Raw genomic sequence first — 19,781 nt, forward strand, 5'->3', positions numbered from 1 at the left:
AGGAGCCAACACAAAAGAGGTTAACGGACACCTCAAGATCGCCCATCGACCAGGGAACCGCTCCAGTATTGGAGAAATCGAACCAAGCGATTGGAATGAAGTCCAATCACTTGGAACCAGGTCCAGGGTCCACCCCAAGGGTGGGAAGCCCCTGGGGACTATAAAGTTAAGCTCCCAAGTTCGAATAGTTCTTCTTGACCGGGTCACTCAGCAACGCGAACCAACCCTTGACAGTGACCGGTGCAGCTGCCGCCGAGATCCAGTAAGTTTTAAGTCAACGCTCGCTACGAGATAGGCGCTCCTAGCTACCAATCCGTACCAACTTCGAATCCCGCAGACTCAGAACCCGAACGAAAGGCCATTTGTTCCCCTGACCTGGTGGGCCAGTCCGAAGCTAAGTATAGGCCTGTTAGTTGTAGAAGTAGCTTAGAAGTAGAATTTATGCATGAGTAGCGATTACTGTGTATAATAAATGTGCTTTGATTTGAATCTTACTAATTGGTGTATTGAGTTATTGATCATTACTTGAACTTGAATCTCGTGGCGGTATCATAAAGATATCTGGTGACCCGAGAGCAAAGGTTATAAAACAGAGCCAATTGAACCAACCAAAAGTTAGCAACATATGATAGTAGTTTGTTTGTTTGAAACCCAATAAAACAACAGATTGGCAAACAAGGGGAGAGATTCTCCACTCCCGCGCCGGTTGGGAGAATCGCCTGGGCCGCCATAATTTCCCGCGACGCAGGTCCGACGCCCTCCCGCGATTCTCCCAAGCGGCGGGAACGGCCCCGTCGAGTTCCGCGGGCCGCAGGCCGGAAAATCGCCGGAGACACCCAAAATGGCAATTCTCCGGCACCCCTGCTATTCTCAGGTCCGGATGGGCCGAGCGGCCAGGCCAAAACGGCGGGTTACCCCCAGCGTCGTCCACACCTGGTCGCTGCCATCGGGAACAGAGCGGGAATGCTGGGGGGGGGGGGGGGGGCGGCCTGCGGGGGGGGGGGGGGAATCCTGCACCAGGGGGTACCTCAAATGTGGCATGGCCCGCGATTGGTGCCCACCGATCGTCGGGCCGTCCTCTCTGAAGGAGGACCTCCTTCCTTCCGCGGCCCCGCAAGATCCGTCCGCCATCTTCTTGCGGGGCGGACTCAGAGAGGACGGCAACCACGCATGCGCGGGTTGGCCAGTTATGCGGCGCCGGCCGCGTCATCTATGCGGCGCCGCCTTTACGCGGCGACAAGGCCTGGCGCGTGTAGATGACGCGGCCCCGATCCTAGCCCATTGTCGGGGCCTGAATCGGTCGGGATAGGGGCTGTTTCGCGCCGTCGTGAACCTTGACGGCGTTCCCGACGGCGTGGGCACTTCGGCGCGGGAGTGGAGAATCCCGCCCTCTGTTTTTATGTCGGGCTCTGTCCCTTTGATGTGGTGCTGGAATAGAACATGAGGTCATATTGTCCAGGTGGTAAGAATGCGAAATGATCCACATAAGCAGCATGCTGTCCATTGCAATAACGTTATTGCGTGGGTGGGTCTAGCACGCTTGGGATAGAAACGGTGACTTTGGAACTATGGCCACAGCTCAACTGCACTGAAGTTCTCCTCATGCCTTTTTTGGATCTGTTGTAGACTAGTTGACAGCTACAATTTGTCCAAAATAGGTTATCCAGCAATTCTCCTTGTCACTCTGCAAACATTGCCGCACCATCCTGATTGGCAATGCGCCAACAGTCGCCAACAAATTCAGATTACGAGTGTTGGTACACATATAAATGGACACAGCTGGAACAGTGGGGTGTGGAAGACTGTCACTTTGCTGAGCTGTCTTAAGATAAACCAGCCTGAGGTAAAAGATTAACTTTCGACTCATTCTTTCGTGGAGTTAACACGGCAGAAGGCAAACAAGATGGAGCTCTGGTCCATGGTCATCCAGCAATTCCTAAATTCCCTTTACCACTGTTCCAACTTTCAAGTATTATTCATTGTGGTAGCGCAGCTATTTTATGTTGGGATTCTTACCCTGTATGGTGTCAGCCATGTTTGAGCCACAGAGCCCTAATCATCGGGATGACAATGATACACATTGATAGAGAGAGGAAGACGGCATAATTATGGGAAGGAAGAATTATGGCTGGAAACACAAAATAACTCGGCATGCGCTTGAGAAGAGGTTCAATTCTGCCCCCTGGCCCGATGGACATTGGAGGGGTGCTGGCTGTGATCCGGGCCCAAGAGAAGGTGGTACAACGGAGTGTGGACACTCCCATTGGGTCCATGCTGATCTGATACATCAGCTTGTTGGCAGTCATAGAGCAGCAATAGAGATAGGGCACCCTATCCTTCCCTCCAGTGAGAGTCTGCACATTCTCCCCTTGGCTGTGTAGGATTCCTCTGGGTGCTCTGGTTTCCTCCCACAGTGCAAAGATTAGGTGGATTGGCTGTGATAAATTGCCCTTAAGTGTCCAAAAAAGGTTAGATGGGGTTACTGGGATACGGGGATAGGGTGGAGGTGTGGGCTTAGGTAGGGTGCTCTTTCCAAGGGCCTGTGCAGACTCGATGGGCCGAAGGGCCTCATTTTGCACCGTAAATTCTATGAACGTTATGGGCTGTCGGAAGCTATAGAAACGAGCCTGAAGGTACTAACCAATGGGTGGGCAGAAATAAAAGTGCAAACTTTGCCGAGATAAGCATGTCGATTGTGAATCTCATCAGTATTTACATTTGGAAAATGCTTGCAAGAATACAGGGTGGTTGAGAAACAATTAAAGGGTGTCTCACCATTGAATGGGAGATGCTGCTATATCCCTGTAAATCTTCGCACATCCTGTTAACTCTTTTTTCCAGAAGTTCAGCACCTGACTAAACAAAACAAAAGTGTTGTTAACTGGAGAACTGCGTCGCAGGTATGTAATCACTAACTTAGTACATACAGTATTCGAAGGAATTTATACTGTAAAATATAACCCTAAACTTTTCACTTTCCAGGTTTTTGGCAAAGCTATTTTGGGAATGCAGTGAAGTGGGAAGGAATGTTGATGATTCAATGCTCTATAAACTCTGCAATTGGATGGCTTGTGGGAACCTCCTCGCCATCTTGGATTACATAGAATGGGCAGATGAGCACAAAATGGGTTCTTCAAAGCGGAAAGAACAACATTGGTCTGTGGAAACTCTTGCGAGTGCCTTAACAATTGGTCTAAGAGTGGCAAAGCTGGAAAACCGGGAATAGGTCAGATGCCCATCAGTTATATGATGTAACCTTGGAGGAATGGAGTGAGGGATGCGAGTACAGAAAGACCACTTCATTGTAAATATCTGTGCTTCAGAGACACAAGTTCTGTGCTGTGGCTAATGTGTTCCTTCCAATAAAAACACTTTGCAGCTGGAAGGAACTCACTGGCAAGTCACAGTTCTCCCGTGAAGAATCCTGCTGTGAGTAAACAACTCGCCAATAGTATTCAATCATTGTAGCTCAGGAGAAGCCCACTGCGTAACTTGGCACTCGATGCTAATTTCAGCTAAGCAGCATTATAATTGACGATAGTTACTTGGAGGTGGCAGCAGAGTGCAGCAAGCACCTCTGGAAATGTTGTTTCCCCAACATGGTTCAGTGCCCCGAGGAGGGATAAATTGCAGAGGAAATGGCAAGAGGAATAAATGGGCCACTCATGGGTGGCATGATAGCACAGTGGTTAACACTGTTGCTTCACAGCGCCAGGGACCAGATTCGATTCCCGGCTTGGGCCACTGTTTGTGCGGAGTCTGCACGTTCTTCCCGTGTCTACGTGAGTTTCCTCCGGGTGCTCCAGTTTCCTCCCACAAGTCCGGAAAGACGTGCTTGTTAGGTGAACCTCAAGTGTACCGAACTGAACAGGCCCCGCAGTGTGGCGACTAGGGGCTTTTCACAGTAACTTCATTGCAGTGTTAATGTAAGCCTACTTGTGACACTAATAAAGATTATTATGATTATGTCATATTGCCCTGCTTAGTGCATCACCTCGCACCATAGTGATAGTCCGTAGATTTAAAATATTTCAATACTTTGCAATGAGTGGGTGAAATTGAACAAAGTCAATGGAATTGAACATTGGGAGGGGTCTGTAATAGGTGGGCAACATGATTCGGTCTCTTTTGCATCCATGCCAACGTCCAATTTCAACATTGTTAAGCTTAAGTACACTTAAGTATTTTAGTTTCCATAAAACTATTTTAGTATTCTTCCCCAATTCGATTCATTGTTCTCCATGTTTACCAGTTTTTAAATAATCTTTACATTTTCTGAAAGACTGTAATAAAAGAGGCTGCTTCAAGGTGAGTTGGCAGTAGTGGACTTGGTCAGGGGTTGCTTGTCTTATTACCTGCAATCTTCTTTGTTGATTGAAAATTGTGCTGCCTCGTAACCAAGCTGGAACTTGCTAGAGCAGGTTATTGTTTGGCATGCCCGATTGGTTAGACATTTTCCTGCGCATTTCACCTCAAATGTTTTGTCTTCGAAGTTGCTGGAAGTGTAAACTGATAACGGGACAGCGACTGAAAGAGGTATGTGACCTTGGTGAGCAATGAGACCAGAATCACAGCACCTCAATGAGTGAGATTTAAGGGGTGAGAATCAGGAGAACAGGGGAATGATGGTGAACTAGTGGGGGAATTCAATGTATATCCAGAAAGAGAAATCAAGAGAGGGAAAGAAGAAGGGATAGAAAGGAAAAAATGTAATTTGACATTTCACATTTGTGAAATTTCCAGTAACAATTCATTGCCTGAAGGATTGTTCACTTTCGAGGCCAGAAAGGTTGATTGGGAGTCATTATATAGTTCAAAGGATACTTAATTTGATTACTCACTAGCCCTAGGCGGCACAATGGCACAGTGGTCAGCACTGCTGCCTCACAGCTCTAGGGACCCGGGTTCAATTCCCACCTTGGGTGACTGTCTGCGTGGGTTTCCTCCCACAGTCCAAAGATGTGCAGGTGTAGGTGGACTGGCCATGCTAATTTGCCCTAAAGGTTAGGTGGGGTTACAGGGATAGGGTAGAGGTGTGGGCTTACGTAGGGTGCTCTTTGCAAGGGCCATTGCAGACTCGATGGGCCGAATAGCCTCCTTCTGCACTGTAAATTCTATGATTCTGCAGTGAGGTTAATAGGCACCTTCAAGAAAACCATGCAGAGGTCACTGTCGTGAAGCTCATGAAGCAACACAAATCATCTAGCATTTTGTCATGATTCGCAATCTCTGGGTATCTTCCTCAGCATGGGTTGCTGACTCATTTGCACAATTAAAAATCAGCATACATCCTCATTCACAAGCATGACTTTTTTATTTAAACAAAAACACCAATTGCAAGAAAATACCTTTGCAACTGGCTTGGTGGGTAAGAACATTTTCCTATATTGTATTGAGTCAACAAGGAGCACCGGTGCGAAGATGACATTGAAGAAGTTGGCATTGATTCATCAAGATGTGTTGGCCTTGCCAGTAATACCTACATTCCATTAATAAATAGAATACATGGACTTGAGAGGTCAACTGAAGTTTCCTTGTCCCTGAAAATGCTCCTGTTTTTATTCTCATCTGTGCTGTAACTATACGATTCAGCACCCTTTTATTGGAGCAAGGGAAACATTAGTTAGGGTAGGGGAAAAAGTCAAATCCTCCAAGGATACTCTTGGCCCATCCAGAGAGTGGTTCCAAAGATGGGACACTCAAAAACCGGTCATCGTGTTGTCTACTGGGTTATGCAATGAGACTGGTGCAGAGAGTTCAAGATAAAAATGTTAAAGAAAGATGCACATGATGCAAATACTTGAAATAATGAAAGTAGTTGAGAGTTATTCTGTGCAGAGTCAGATCTGAGGAACCATACAATATGGTTAAAAGGGAAGGCGAAGTTTAAAAATGCAATTTAGGGAACATCTAGAGAGCACACCTTTACATATTAAAGATTAGTCATGTTGGTTATGGCTTGATTTTCCCCAGGGAAAACCCACTTCGCACTGGGGCAGATGGTCCCTTATTTGCAAATTCAGAGGGAAGTCAGGTGTGGACAGGTGCGGTCAGGTCTTTTATCAATAGGGTGGTTGGTCCAATTGCAGCTCATGATGAGCAGGTGCTTCTTGGATGCCATATTGGAGCTATAGAAGCCATTTAGTACCAAATTGTGCGCCCAAATGTAAAACGAATAAATACCTCTGGTAATAAACACTAATGTAGCTGAGGCATTTGAAAGGAAACTGAAGAAGTTTGTAACTTCAAAAAAAGAGTGGAAGTATGTATGGGTTATGACAAAGGGAAATGAAAGATAGTCACATCACATTTTAAAACCGGATTGAAGTACTCAAATGGGGGTGAGTGAACACTGATCCTTCCTATATGTTGTAAGACTCCTTCCCATTCCTTTTTGTTTATTCCCTGTCTATTCCCTAGCTTTCTCCTTTCTTTTATTTTTGCCATTACGTTTCTGATCCATGGAAGATTTATGGACATGTGTCTTGAAGGCAGTCGGCCATTTTAATTCGAGCAGAACATAGAACATTACAGCGCAGTACAGGCCCTTCAGCCCTCGATGTTGCGCCGACCTGTGAAACCACTCTAAAGCCTATCTACACGATTCCCTTATCGTCCATATGTCTATCCAATGACCATTTGAATACCCTTAGTGTTGGCGACTCCACTACTGTTGCAGGCAGGGCATTCCACACCCTTACTACTCTCTGAGTAAAGAACCTACCTCTGACGTCTGTCTTATATCTATCTCCCCTCAATTTAAAGCTATGTCCCCTCGTGCTAGACATCACCATCCGAGGAAAAGGCTCTCACTGTCCACCCTATCCAATCCTCTGATCATCTTGTATGCCTCAATTAAGTCACCTCTTAACCTTCTTCTCTCTAACGAAAATAGCCTCAAGTCCCTCAGCCTTTCCTCATAAGATCTTCCCTCCATACCAGGCAACATTCTGGTACATCTCCTCTGCACCCTTTCCAATGCTTCCACATCCTTCCTATAATGCGGTGACCAGAATTGCACGCAATACTCTAAATGCGGCCGCACCAGAGTTTTTTACAGCTGCAACATGACCTCATGGCTCCGAAACTCAATCCCTCTACCAATAAAAACTAACACACTGTACGCCTTCTTAACAACCCTCTCAACCTGAGTGGCAACTTTCAGGGATCTGTGTACATGGACACCGAGATCTCTCTGCTCATCCACACTGCCAAGAATCTTACCATTAGCCCAGTACTCTGTCTTCCTGTTATTCCTTCCAAAATGAATCACCTCACACTTTTCTGCATTAAACTCCATTTGCCACCTCTCAGCCCAGCGCTGCAGCTTATCTATGTCCCTCTGTAACTTGTAACATCCTTCCGCAATGTCCACAACTCCACTGACTTTAGTGTCATCTGCTAATTTATTCACCCATCCTTCTAGAAGTGATGGCCTGTGCCTTTAATTCAAATGGAAGGATCCAGAAGGCTGTGCTGTTTTAGACTGGAGATTGTCGATTGGCTGGCCTCTGTGATGGCTCAATTTGATTGATGTGTCTAGTGGCCAATGAATTGGCCCAAAAGGCTGCGATCTGCCCGGTAACGGGTGGTTATTGGATCTGATCCCACCGAAATGATTTAGAGACCTAAGGAGCTTTCAGTTTCATTTTGGAAGCTTAGAGGGAAGACCCACTCTCTCCACCCTCTGTTTTTCTCCAGAGCGCCTGTGTTTCTGACCTGGCTGAAAGCTGGATAAGTCGGTTTACTGGGGAACCATTGCAGGCCGTACAGGAAAGGTTCAGAATCTGACAACTCGTTCCAGAAATATTCAACTAATTCTCAACATAAGGCCAGTGCGAGAACCAACTCTCTTTGCAGAAAAGGCTGGTGTGAGCTGACCAATTCTTTCTCCAGCAAAGGCAGAGGTCTGGAAGCAAAGTTTGGTGTGAAGCAAGGGGTCTCTCCAGGAGAAGCTGCGAGTAGTAGCGCTAAACTGCAAGGAAGATCATTGTTTTAACCAGAGACTTTAATCCACAAACATACTGTGAGGAAAGCATGCTGCAAACCACCATTTGAAGCAATTATTTTTTATTATTATTATTCCTTATTATTTTTATCCTCTCTTTGCCTCTGTGTTTGTCTGTCTTGTGTGTGTGGGCAGAGGGTGGCACAGTAAAATGTGGTTGTAGGTTAGTTTGCTTGTTATCAGATGTAATTACTGCATATTTCATCATTATCCTTATTACAAGTTGTGTTTCAACTTACGAACCTGGTGACCACATTCTTGGGCAGCCAAGGATTTCTGGAATTTTCATAAGAATTATTGGTTAATTCACTTGGTGCTAGTACTCCGGGGCACGTGGGGCTGAAATTGACCATGCACTTGCCCAAGTTGTCATAACTACGTTCGCTTACAGGCTTAAGTCTCCAATGCTACTGAACAGCTGATTGTTCAGCCACTATTTTCTTCTCATTTCTCTCTCCTTCAAAGCTTTCTCTCTAACTATCAGCACTGTGGTCAGTGCTCCCAAACTCTGCCCCACTAATATCGAATTTTGTGTAATTTCTCTTGGAGTCTCTTCCCAAAGTTATGATGGTAATCAGTAGAAACCTTTGTAGAAATTCAACTCCAATGCTTACCTGCCAGTGCATGTGGTGCAGCCTCTGTCACCAGATTTTTTTTCACTGTCATTTATTCGCTTCCCTTCGGTATCATTGATTTGTAACCTCGAACCGAACATATAGTTAAACTTCAGTTTTGACAGCTGATGCATGTACCTGGAAAAGAGCCACCAAGCCATTAGTAACAGCAATGAAGTTTTCTTGCTATGGTTTCTGTGCCATGTCATGCCTAGTACAGCCATGAAAATATTCCAAAAACTTTAAAGCTATATATATATTCTTTGAAAGCATGCTTTGAATTCTTTGAAACATGTGTTACAATCCCAGTTGATGTTCTGACTTGATGGGAAGATCCCAGAATGGAACTCTGGCTCAAAAGTTCTGGCTGGGTTCTCCGTTGGCGGGATCCTCTGTTTCACCAGCAACGCACTCACACTCGCGGATTTCCCTATACCGTGGGGGTGGCCAATGGGAAATCCCACATTGGCCGGCTGCCAGGACGGAGAATCCTGCTGTCAGCGGGGGGGGGGGGGTGCGCCACACCAGAAAACAGGGTGCGGCGGGACGGAGAATCCTGCCCCGTAACTTTTACTTTTTTTTTATAGAACTTGAAGGAATTGAGACACAGGACTGAAAATTAGTTTAAACAACAAGAAATAAACATTTATTGAACATGAAAATGTTGGATTATTATACAGTCCTTCTTTACTTCCCCATTAGCATAACTAATACACAGATTTAAGGATTAACATGGATTGCAAAGTACATCTTAAGCTGCAATGGTCTCATTAGCACAAAGAGTTCCGTTTAAGCACACAAGGTGCCTGTGGTCAAATACACTCCGCTCTAAACCTAAGTTAGTGTCTGTGGTTTATTCTCAGAATCCCCCTGGATGATTGTCACATGACAGTTTCCAAAGTCCACTCCCAAAACAAACCTTAAATTCTCTCTCATAATAATCTTTTCTCTTGGCCATTTTTATTCCGAAATCCAGACCAGGTTTTACAAATGACTTTCAAACAAAAGCTTCTGCTCCACTTTCAACAGTGAATCCAGTTCAGGATTTCACACCAACTCATTTAGGATATCTTTGTCTTGATTGCTGTGCAAACTACCTACATTTGCTCAGAACTTTCGATTCTCAGATGGTATTACACTGACGTCAAATGTTTAATCTATCTCTAAAATCTGCTGTCTACTTTAAATTTAGTTGCCGTGATTGTCTCTTCAACTCAGAACACCTTCTTTACTCTTCCTTGAATTCGTCTGAACAATATTTTTTGTCTCTGTTCTTTTAACTTCAGGTGGATTAAACATTCTTTCCGTCCCAATTCCCTGGTTATCTGGACTGTAACTTGTAATTTAGAAGCCTGCTTCTTTGTAGCTCCCATCTTGTCCAGGTCTTTCTTCTGACAGCGTTGAGAGATGTTCACTTCCTGAGATCCTGTCTCTAGCTCCTTTGGCTTCCAGTTAAAACTAAGAACAAGGGTGGCCTCTTGTTACTAAGCAACGTCCCTATTATTACTATATATTCTTCAAGCTGCAGACCTCTCTAAGCAAAATATAAACACAGTTGGAACTTAAGTAATGCCCAGACATACAAACACCTTTGTCAGGATGAATTTAACTACAGTTTTACCCTTCCAGGCACAGAAACCTTAAACGAAACACACTTAAAACTATTTGAATGTTTACCAATACAAAAATAAATCCTTTAAAACTAACTTTATATTCCTAACACATGGGTCAGACAGCCATGTTTGCTACCTGCATTAAATAATATAAGCAAAGAAGCTGTTTCAAAAATCATACTATCAGAAATACCATCTAAGCTAACAAAGCAGCTACAAGATAACTGCACAGAGACAGCTCTTCATGGGGAGGAGGACCGATGCTCTAGCCTTTCCCTTCCTGTTCGCCCGCTGGAGAATCGTGCTCAGCTGGCAGCAACTCGCAAGGCTGCAGACTGGCTGTCCGCCAGAATTTCTCAGGCTAGAGAAAATAAAATTTGCTATCCGTGGGTTAGAAGAAGGCTTCCACCAACTTGTTTCATAAGAACATAAGAACTAGGAGTAGGCCATCTGGCCCTTCGAGCCTGCTCCACCATTCAATGACATCATGGCTGATCTTTTGAAAGCTCCACTTCCCCATCCGAACACCATAACCCTTTATTCTTCAAAAACTACCTACCTTTATCTTGATGAAGGAGCCTCAACTCCTTCACTGGGCAGGGAATTCCATAGGTTCACAACCCTTTGGGTGAAGACGTTCCTTCTAAACTCAGTCCTAAATATGCTTCCCCTTATTTTGAGGCTATGCCCCCTAGTTCTGCTTTCACCCACCAGTGGAAACAACTTGCCCGCATCTATCCTATCTATTCCCTTCATAATTTTATATGTTTCTATAAGATCACCCCCACATCCTTCTAAATTCCAACGAGTACAGTCCCAGTCTACTCAACCTCTCCTCGTAATCCAACCCCCTCAACTCTGGGATTAACCTAGTGAATCTCCTCTGCACACCCTCCAGTACATCCTTTCTCAGGTAAAGAGACCAAAACTGAACACAATACTCCAGGTGTGACCTCACTAACACCTTATACAATTGCAGCATACCCTCCCTTGTCTTAAACTCCATCCCTCTAGCAATGAAGGACGTAACTCCATTTGGCTTCTTAATCACCTGTTGCACCTGTAAACCAACTTTTTGCGACTCATGCACTAGGACACCCAGGTCCCTCTGCACAGCAGCAGGTTTTAATATTTTATCATTTAAATAATAATTCCTTTTGCGGTTATTCCTACCAAAATGGATAACCTCATATTTGTCAACATTGTATTCCATCTGCCAGACCCTAACCAATTTATTTAAAATACCCAAATCTCGCTGCAGTCTTCCAGTATCCTCTGCACTTTTTGCTTTACCACTCATCTTAGTGTCGTCTGCAAACTTGGACATATTGCCCTTGGTCCCCAACTCCAAATCATCCATATAAATTATGAACAATTGTGGGCCCAACACTGATCCCTGAGGGACACCACAAGCTACTGATTGCCAACCAGAGAAACACCCATTAATCCCCACACTTTACTTTGTATTAATTAACCAATCCTCTATCCATGGTACTACTTTACCCTTAACGCCATGCATCATTATCTTATGCAGCAACCTCTTGTGTGGCACCTTGTCAAAAGCTTTCTGGAAATCCAGATATACCACATCCATTGGCTCCCTGTTATCTACCGCACTGATAATGTCCTCAAAAAATTCCACTAAATTAGTTAGGCACGACCTGCCCTTTATGAACCCATGCTGCGTCTGTCCAATGGGACAATTTCCATCCAGATGCCTCGCTATTTCTTCCTTGATGATAGATTCCAGCATCTTCCCTGCTACCGAAGTTAAGCTATAATTACCCGCTTTCTGCCTACCTCCTTTTTTAAACCGTGGTGTCATGTTTGTTATTTTCCAAACAGGTTTCAATAAAGCCAGTAACCAATAAAGTTGGGGGGGGGGGCGGAGGCATAGTACTATACATGGCACAGAGAGGAGAAGGAAGTAGGGGGGAGGGGGAACAAGCACAAGTGGAACACGAGGGACAAGCAGGAGGGGCAAAAGCCACAGAAGACCGGCTCGTAGGCAAGCTAAGGCCCGAACCAAACTGTACATAAGTGTCTGTAACTACATCTCTTGGCCATATTGGAGAATGTCAAATATGTAAGTACACCTGTTAAAGGGGGGTGGGGGTCACAGCCACACTTGTTGTTCAGATGCTCCTCTGTTGTGAACACATGTTTTGGTTTATCATTGTTTTGTAAACTGTTAGATACAAAATATGAAAACTCAAAAAAAATATTTATTTTCACAGCTCCAAGGTCCCAGTTCGATTCCCGGTTTGCGTCACTGTCTGTGCGGAGTCTGAACATTCTCCCCGTGTGTGTGTGGGTTTCCTCCGGGTGCTCCGGTTTCCTCCCACAGTCCAAAGATGTGCAGGTTAGGTGGATCGGCCATGATAAATTGCCCTTAGTGTCCAAAATTGCCCTTAGTGTCCAAAAAAGGTTGGTGGGGGTTACTGGGTTATGGGGAGAGGTTAGAGGTGTTGGGCTTAAATGGGGTGCTGTTTTGAAGGGCCGGTGCAGACTCGATGGGCCGAATGGCCTCCTTCTGCACAGTAAATTCTATGATTCTAACGAAGCTAAAGGTAGAGCACTTGACCAGTACACGCATGAGCAGGTTCTTCCCTGAGGTGCAAGACAAATGTTAATGGTGTCAGGGAGGCCCGGCCAACCACACCCACATGTTCTGGTCTTGCCCCAAACTTGTCCCGGGTTTGGGGGCGGGGCGGTGAGGGTGGAGCCATGCCCGCTGGTGGCTGTCTTTGGGATGTTGGAACAGCCAGAACTCTTTATGGTGAGAGGGGCAGATACTAGCCTTTACCCCCCCCCCCCCCCCCCCCCCCCCCCCCCCCGATCGTCCACCAGAGACTCCTGCTCAGCAGCGCCACCCATGGCTGGGGACTGGCTGTCCGACTTCACGGAATTTGTGCAATTGGAGAAACTAAAATTGGCCACTCCCCCACCTCTGGCTGCAGACGTTTCAGGCGTTGTAACCCCAGCCGGTGGACATTCTTCCAAAACCACTCATTCACCAAAATCCTGCGCAAAACCTCTCCCTCAGGCCACACTTTAAGCCAGTTACCTGAACCACACTCCAATGTTAGAACACCTTCTAGTTTGAAAGACAGAGTTAATATGCCATTTTATGTCTTTTGCCAGTCACCTGTGATTGTGTGAAGAACAGAAAGTCCTGGATTTTGTGTTTTTTGTGCAATCTATGTGAGTTTATTTATATCTAACTAAGGGAAATCAGTTAAAGACGACCTGAACATTTTTCCAGAAGCACTTTCAGGCTGTAGCACTTGGATACAAATGCCTCGAATTCATTAACCCCCAACATTAGCACCGTGCTATTTCATCATTGTGATTTTATATAATCGTAGAATCCCTATGGTGCAGAAGGAGGCCATTTGGCCCATTGAGTCTGCACTATCCATTTGAATGTGTACTCTACACATGTCCAACCCGCCCATTACCCATAACCTGTAACTTAACCTGCGCATCTTCGCACTGGGAGGAAACCGGAGCACTCAGAGGAAACCCAGGCAGGCACAGTGAGGACGTACAAACTCCACACAAACAAGGCCAGAATTGAACCAGGGTCCCAGGCGCTGTGAGGCAGCAGTGCTAACCACTGAGCCACCGTGCCTTCTGATTTCCTCCTATTCCAATGGTGTTTTCCAAATTACATTGGCACAACTGAGATGTCTTGTATCAGTACGTGCCTACATTTAAATGCTAGAGCACAGTGGTTAGCACTGTTGCTTCACAGCGCCAGGGTCCCAGGTTCAATTCCCGGCTTGGGTCACTGTCTGTGCGGAGTCTGTATATTCTCCCTGTCTGCGTGGGTTTCCTCCGGGCGCTCCGGTTTCCTCCCACATGTCCCAAAAGACGCGCTTGTTAGGTGAATTGGACATTCTGAATTCTCCCTCCGTGTACCGGAACAGGCACCGGAGTGTGGCGACTAGGGGAATTTCACAGTAACTTCATTGCAGTGTTAATGTGAGCCTACTTGTGACACTAATAAAGATTATGATTATTATTATTCCACACAGGACTCAAGTAACATATGGTAACCATCCTGACATCAGTATTAGTTGGATTGGAGCCCAGATCGGAGGATAAAAGGTTGGTATGCGAACCTGTTGTATCACCCATCATCCATTGACTTTGCCAGCAGTAATGTTTAGGCTACAGTCTTAAGTAATTCTGTTCAAATTCTTTCTGCTATAGAGACTGATAAGGGGAGATGATGGAATAGTGGTCACGTCACTGGACTAGTAATCCTGAGGCCCAGGCTCAGGGTCTGGGGACATGGGTTCAAATCCCACTACGGCAGCTGGTGGAAGGAACATGTTTAAGAAAACACTGCAGCCTATGTGTGGGGGATGCTGCTTAATTCTCCCAGAAGACAGTGTGATAGATGGTCAGGTCTCCCAGAAGACAGTGGAGAAGCTGATAATATCTCCAAGCGTGGTGGCTGGTAATAGCTAAAATACACAGCATGGGCAAGTCCTGACCTGGAGAACCAGTTTGCTGTCATCCTGAGAGAGCACCAAGAGCAACAGGGCATTGTGTGGTAAAGTTACTGGGATGTTATAGATTTAAAAATCAATAAGGACTGTTGGCATCTGAAAAAGAAAGGTTAGCTCCGAGTGTAGTTTAAGCTAAGATTTTTTGGAACTGTTTTAAAGTACTACTAACTTTCTGAAGCAATTTTTGTGTTTAAGTGTAATGTTTTTAAATTTCCTTATTTTAATAAACATTTGATTTAATATAAAATCAGCACAAGAGAAGTTAGTTTTTCAGAAAACTACCTCAGAATAACCTTTTGCTGATTACGATGTATGATTCCCTCCTCAGCTGATGAATCAATACTGCTTCACGTTGAACACCGCTTGGAGGAAGCACTGAGGGTGGCAAGGGTGCAGAACACACTCTGGATGGGGACTTCAATATCCATCACCGAGATCGCTTGACCAATGCACACGGAGCTGGCTGAGACCTGAAGGGCAGCTGCTAGACTGGGCCTGTAGTAGTCGGTGAGGGACTCAAGAGGGAAAAACATACTTGACCTCATCCTCACGAACCTGCCTTCCACAGCAACATCTGTCCATGACTGTGTCAGTAGGAGTGACTACCGCATAGTTTGTGAAGAGACAAACTTCACATTGAGGCTACCCTCCATCGTGTTGAGTGGCACTGCCACCGTGCTAAATGGGATAGATTTCTAACAGGTCCATCAACTCAGGATTGACCAACCATGAGGGGTTGTGGGCCATCAGCAGCATTGTACTCAACCACAATCTGCAATCTCATGGCCTGGCATATCCCCCACTCTACCATTACCACCAAGCCAGGGGATCAACCACGGTTCAATGAAGAGGGCAGGAGGGCATGCCAGAAGTAGCATCAGGCATACTGAAAAATGAGGTGTCCACCTGGTGAAGCTACAACACAGAACTATTTGCATGATAAACAGAGAAATTAGCAAGTAATAGACAGAGCTAAGCGATCCCAATGGAAACCAATGGATCAGGCCAAGCTCTGCAGGCCTGCCGTATCAAGTTGTGAAAGGTCAATTAAACCAGTGTTCTTCAAACCTTTTTTCTGGTGACCCATTTTTACCAACCGGCCAACCTTTGGGACCCAACCCGGCCGACCTTCGCGACCCACGCGGGCCGACCTTCGCGACCCACGCTGGCCGAACTGCGCGACCCACCATTTTCTCTTCCCTTGTTTGCTGCTGACAAAAATGGAGGAAATGGCTTTGGGTCCCTTTGGCCCTCGGACACGCTCCTCCAGTGGAACCTGTTGGATGAAAGTGAAGCCTTCCGGTGTCGGAAAGTATGGAGTCTCCATCTGTCCAAAGTTCTGCATTTTTTTCCTGTAAAGTTTTATCAAATAACCCCCCCCCCAAACTTATAAAAAAAATTAAAATAAAATGAATAAAATCGGCCGGCGTGGGTCCCGAAGGTTGGCCGGTTGGTAAAAATGGGTCCCCGAAAAAACGTTTGCAGAACACTGAGCTAAAGGCTGTGTGCACGGTCACCCACAGGAGGACCGCATCCCCCATCCCCCAAGAAAGCTTCGCATACCCCCACACCTTTATCTTGTTTTCCCCAAATGCAGATTGCAGATGTCTCCCATAACCATTCCCATCCCATCTGCTGACCAGTACAGAGTAAAGCAAGCCAACTTGCATGGACTGTGAGCCACACTGCATATTACCTCAATTGCCCCTCCCTGGAGTAGGAGTACATGTGTACCATCTATAATACCCTCTCGCAAGGCTGGCGGAACCCATGTCTGCACTCTCCCACTCTTGACTGTGAGTCTGTACTCTCTGACTCTAAACCCCGCTGGCCTGAGGACTCTGACTCTCAATGAGTTCCCCTATTGCCTCTTCACTGAAAAAGACAGTGCCTCCCTTCCCACCAAGCCCATCCACCCCCTCTCACTTCATGAGCCTCTGAGAACCCATTGCTCGTGCCACAGTGACACTGCTCCCTCACCCCACCCTTTCCCATTCCAGTCTGTGTACATCCCCTCCCACTACTGTGCAGAAGGGGGCCATTCAGCCCATCATGTCTGCACTGCCCCTCCCTACCCTATGCCCATAACCCAGTAACCCCACCTAATCTTTTAGACAAATTAACATGGCCAATCCACCTAACTTGCACATCTTTGGACTGTGGGAGGAAACCGGAGCACCCGGAGGAAACCCAAGCAGACACGGGGAGAACATGCAGACTCCGCACAGACAGTGACCCGAGGCTGGAATTGAACCCGGGTCCCTGGTGCTGTGAGGCAGTAGTGCTAACCACTGTGCCACCGGAGTTTGCAGAAATGGTGGAGGATGATCCTTTGAATTTGGAGGTAGGTGGGGTGCAAAGCGAGAATGAGGAGGATCCATACATGGTTCTGGGATGGAAGGGGAAGGGGTGAGGGCAGAGGTGGGGGAGATGGGTTGAACACAGTTGAGGCCCTGTCAACCATAGTGGGGGTAGGGAAACCTCAGTTCTGTAAAAAGGAAGGCGTCAGAAGTGCCGTTGCGAAAGGTAGCATCAGCAGGACAGATGCGACGGAGGTGGAGAAACCAGGTGAACGGAATAGAGTTTTTAGAGGGGGTGGGTATGAGCAGGTATAGCTGTGGGAGTTGGCGAGCTTGATATGAATATAGATTGACAGTCTATCCTCAGAAAGGAGACAGAGAGGTGAAGAAAGGGAAGGAAATTGTCCATGATAGACCATGTGAACGGGAGAGAGGGGTGCTGTAGCCAGCTGGGTTGGCCACTTCCCGACTTAAAATGGAGATCCGCAAAGAATGCAGGGAAATTCAAGCCAGGAAAAACAAGCAGGTGCAAAGTTTCTTGTGTATTAGAACTTGCAGAAACCCAGACAGCACTGAAACTAACAACCATCTGCATATTAATGAGCGATCCCCGGGAACAGTTGGAAACATTTATGGTAAACAAGGCCAAGCCAGACTCCTCGGCGCCAGCAGGAGCCAAGACAAAGGAAGGCCAACGGACACTTAGGAACCGCCCAGCGATCAGGGAACAGCTCCAGTTTTGGAGAAATCGCTCCAAGTGATCAGAACGCAGTCCAATCACTTGGAACCAGGTACGGGGTCTGCCCAAAAGGGTGCGAAGCCCCTGGGGACTATAAAGTAGAGTCCCCAAGTTCAATTTGTCCTTCTTGGCAGGGTCACTCAGCAGCTCGAAACAACCCTTGACAGTGACCTGCCTAGCCGCTGCATCAACCAAGTAAGTCTCCAGTCAACGCACGCTACAAGACAGGCCATACCAGCTTTGAATCCTGCAGACTCAGAATCGAACGAAAGGCCATTTGTTCCCCTGACCTGGTGGGCCAGTTCCAAAGCTAAGTATAGGCCTTTTAGTGTTAGAGATAGTCTAGTAAGTAGAGTTTTATGCATGACTAGTGATTGACTGTGTATAATAAATGTGTTTTGATTTGAATCTCACTAACTGGTGTATTGAGTTATTGAACAACACCAAAAAGGACATTGCACACTGGCTATGGCTAGCTTGCTTTGAAGCATACATCGGATTTGCGATAGACCCAATCCCAGAAGCACAGAAACTCTAGATTCTGTACACGCGGCTGAGCTCCGATGTCTTTCCCCTCATCCAGGACGCGCCTACCTATGCAGAGGCCATGGCGCTACTGAAGGAGAACTACGCTCAGCAGACCAACAAGATCTACGCCAGGCACCTCCTATCCATGCAGCACCAACTTCCCAGTCAGTCTGTGGAAGATTTCTGGCGCGCCCTGCTCGCCCTGGTGAGAGACTGTGATTGCCAGGCCGTTTCGGCCGCTAAACATTCTAACCTGCTAATGAAAGACGCGTTCATTACGGGCATAGGGTCGGCCTACATCCGCCAGTGCCTCTTAGAAGGGGCTACGCTTGACCTCGCGGCAACCAAGAAACTAGCGCTCTCGCCCACAGTCGCCTCACGCAACGTACAGACGTATGCCCCCGACCGCACGGCCCACCCCTCCTGGGCATCGTGGACCCCGCCAGCGGCCATCCCATTGTGGACCCCATCATCGACCGCCCTCAGCCAACCCCACACCTGCGCCGCGTGACAGCCAACCAACCCCAGGGGACCCAAGTGCTACTTCTGCAGACAGACAAAACACCCCCGGCAGCGCTGCCTGGCGCGGAGCACGCTCTGCAAGGCCTGCGGCAAGAAAGGACATTTCACTGCAGTGCGCCAGGCCCCCTCAATCGCCGTTATTGTCCCTGCACCCACTGCGTGCAGCCAGTGGGCGCCGCCATCTTCCTCACCTCAGACCACTTGTGGCCCGTGGGCGCCGCCACCTTGCCCCCCTCACAACACGGGCGGCCCGTGGGCGCTGACATCTTACTTGCCTCACAACCAATGGGCGCCGCCATCTTCCCCGCCTCAGGACCCCTGCCCGTCGGGCACCTTATCGGGCCGATCATCGCCTGCAACCGCCGACGACCAGCCGCGTCTCGCCTCCGTCACGAACGACCAGTCCCGACCGCACAACCTCGCGACTGCGTCGACAAAGGTGAAGGTCGACGGGCATGAGATATCCTGCCTTCTGAGCTCCGGGAGCACTGAGAGCTTCATCCACCCCGGCACGGTAAGGCGCTGCACCCTCGCGGTACACCCCGCTAACCAAAGAATCTCCCTGGTCACCGGATCCCACTCCGTGGCGATCTGGGGGTACTGCATTGCCACCCTCACCATCCAGGGCGTAGAGTTCAGCGACTTCCGGCTCTACGTCCTCCCAAACCTCTGCGCTGCCTTGCTACTCGGCCTGGACTTCCAGTGCAACCTCCAGAGCCTAACTCTGAAATTTGGCGGGCCCCTACCACCCATTACTGTATGCGGCCTCACGACCCTTAAGGTCGACCCACCTTCCCTGTTTGCGAACCTCACCCGGGATTGCAAACCCGTCGCCACCAGGAGCAGACGGTACAGTGCCCAGGACAAGGCCTTCATCAGGTCTGAGGTCCAGCAGCTGCTGCGGGAAGGTATTATCGAGGCCAGCAACAGCCCCTGG

At 47.4% G+C, this 19,781-nt stretch overlaps 1 protein-coding gene across 1 annotated transcript in view; it reads right to left on the reverse strand.

Annotated features, from left to right (window-relative positions):
* Window positions 1–19,781, reverse strand: part of LOC140398596 (alpha-2,8-sialyltransferase 8F-like) — a 48,558-nt gene that overhangs the window by 24,318 nt on the left and 4,459 nt on the right. The window contains exons 2-3 of the mRNA XM_072487431.1: window positions 8,623–8,760; window positions 2,776–2,856 (exon numbers count right to left, since the gene is read on the reverse strand). Coding sequence (XP_072343532.1) covers window positions 2,776–2,856; window positions 8,623–8,760 — 219 coding nt within the window. The remainder of the gene's footprint in view (window positions 1–2,775; window positions 2,857–8,622; window positions 8,761–19,781) is intronic.

Source organism: Scyliorhinus torazame, chromosome 21 (genome assembly GCF_047496885.1).
Source record: "Scyliorhinus torazame isolate Kashiwa2021f chromosome 21, sScyTor2.1, whole genome shotgun sequence".
Taxonomy (NCBI): domain Eukaryota; kingdom Metazoa; phylum Chordata; class Chondrichthyes; order Carcharhiniformes; family Scyliorhinidae; genus Scyliorhinus; species Scyliorhinus torazame.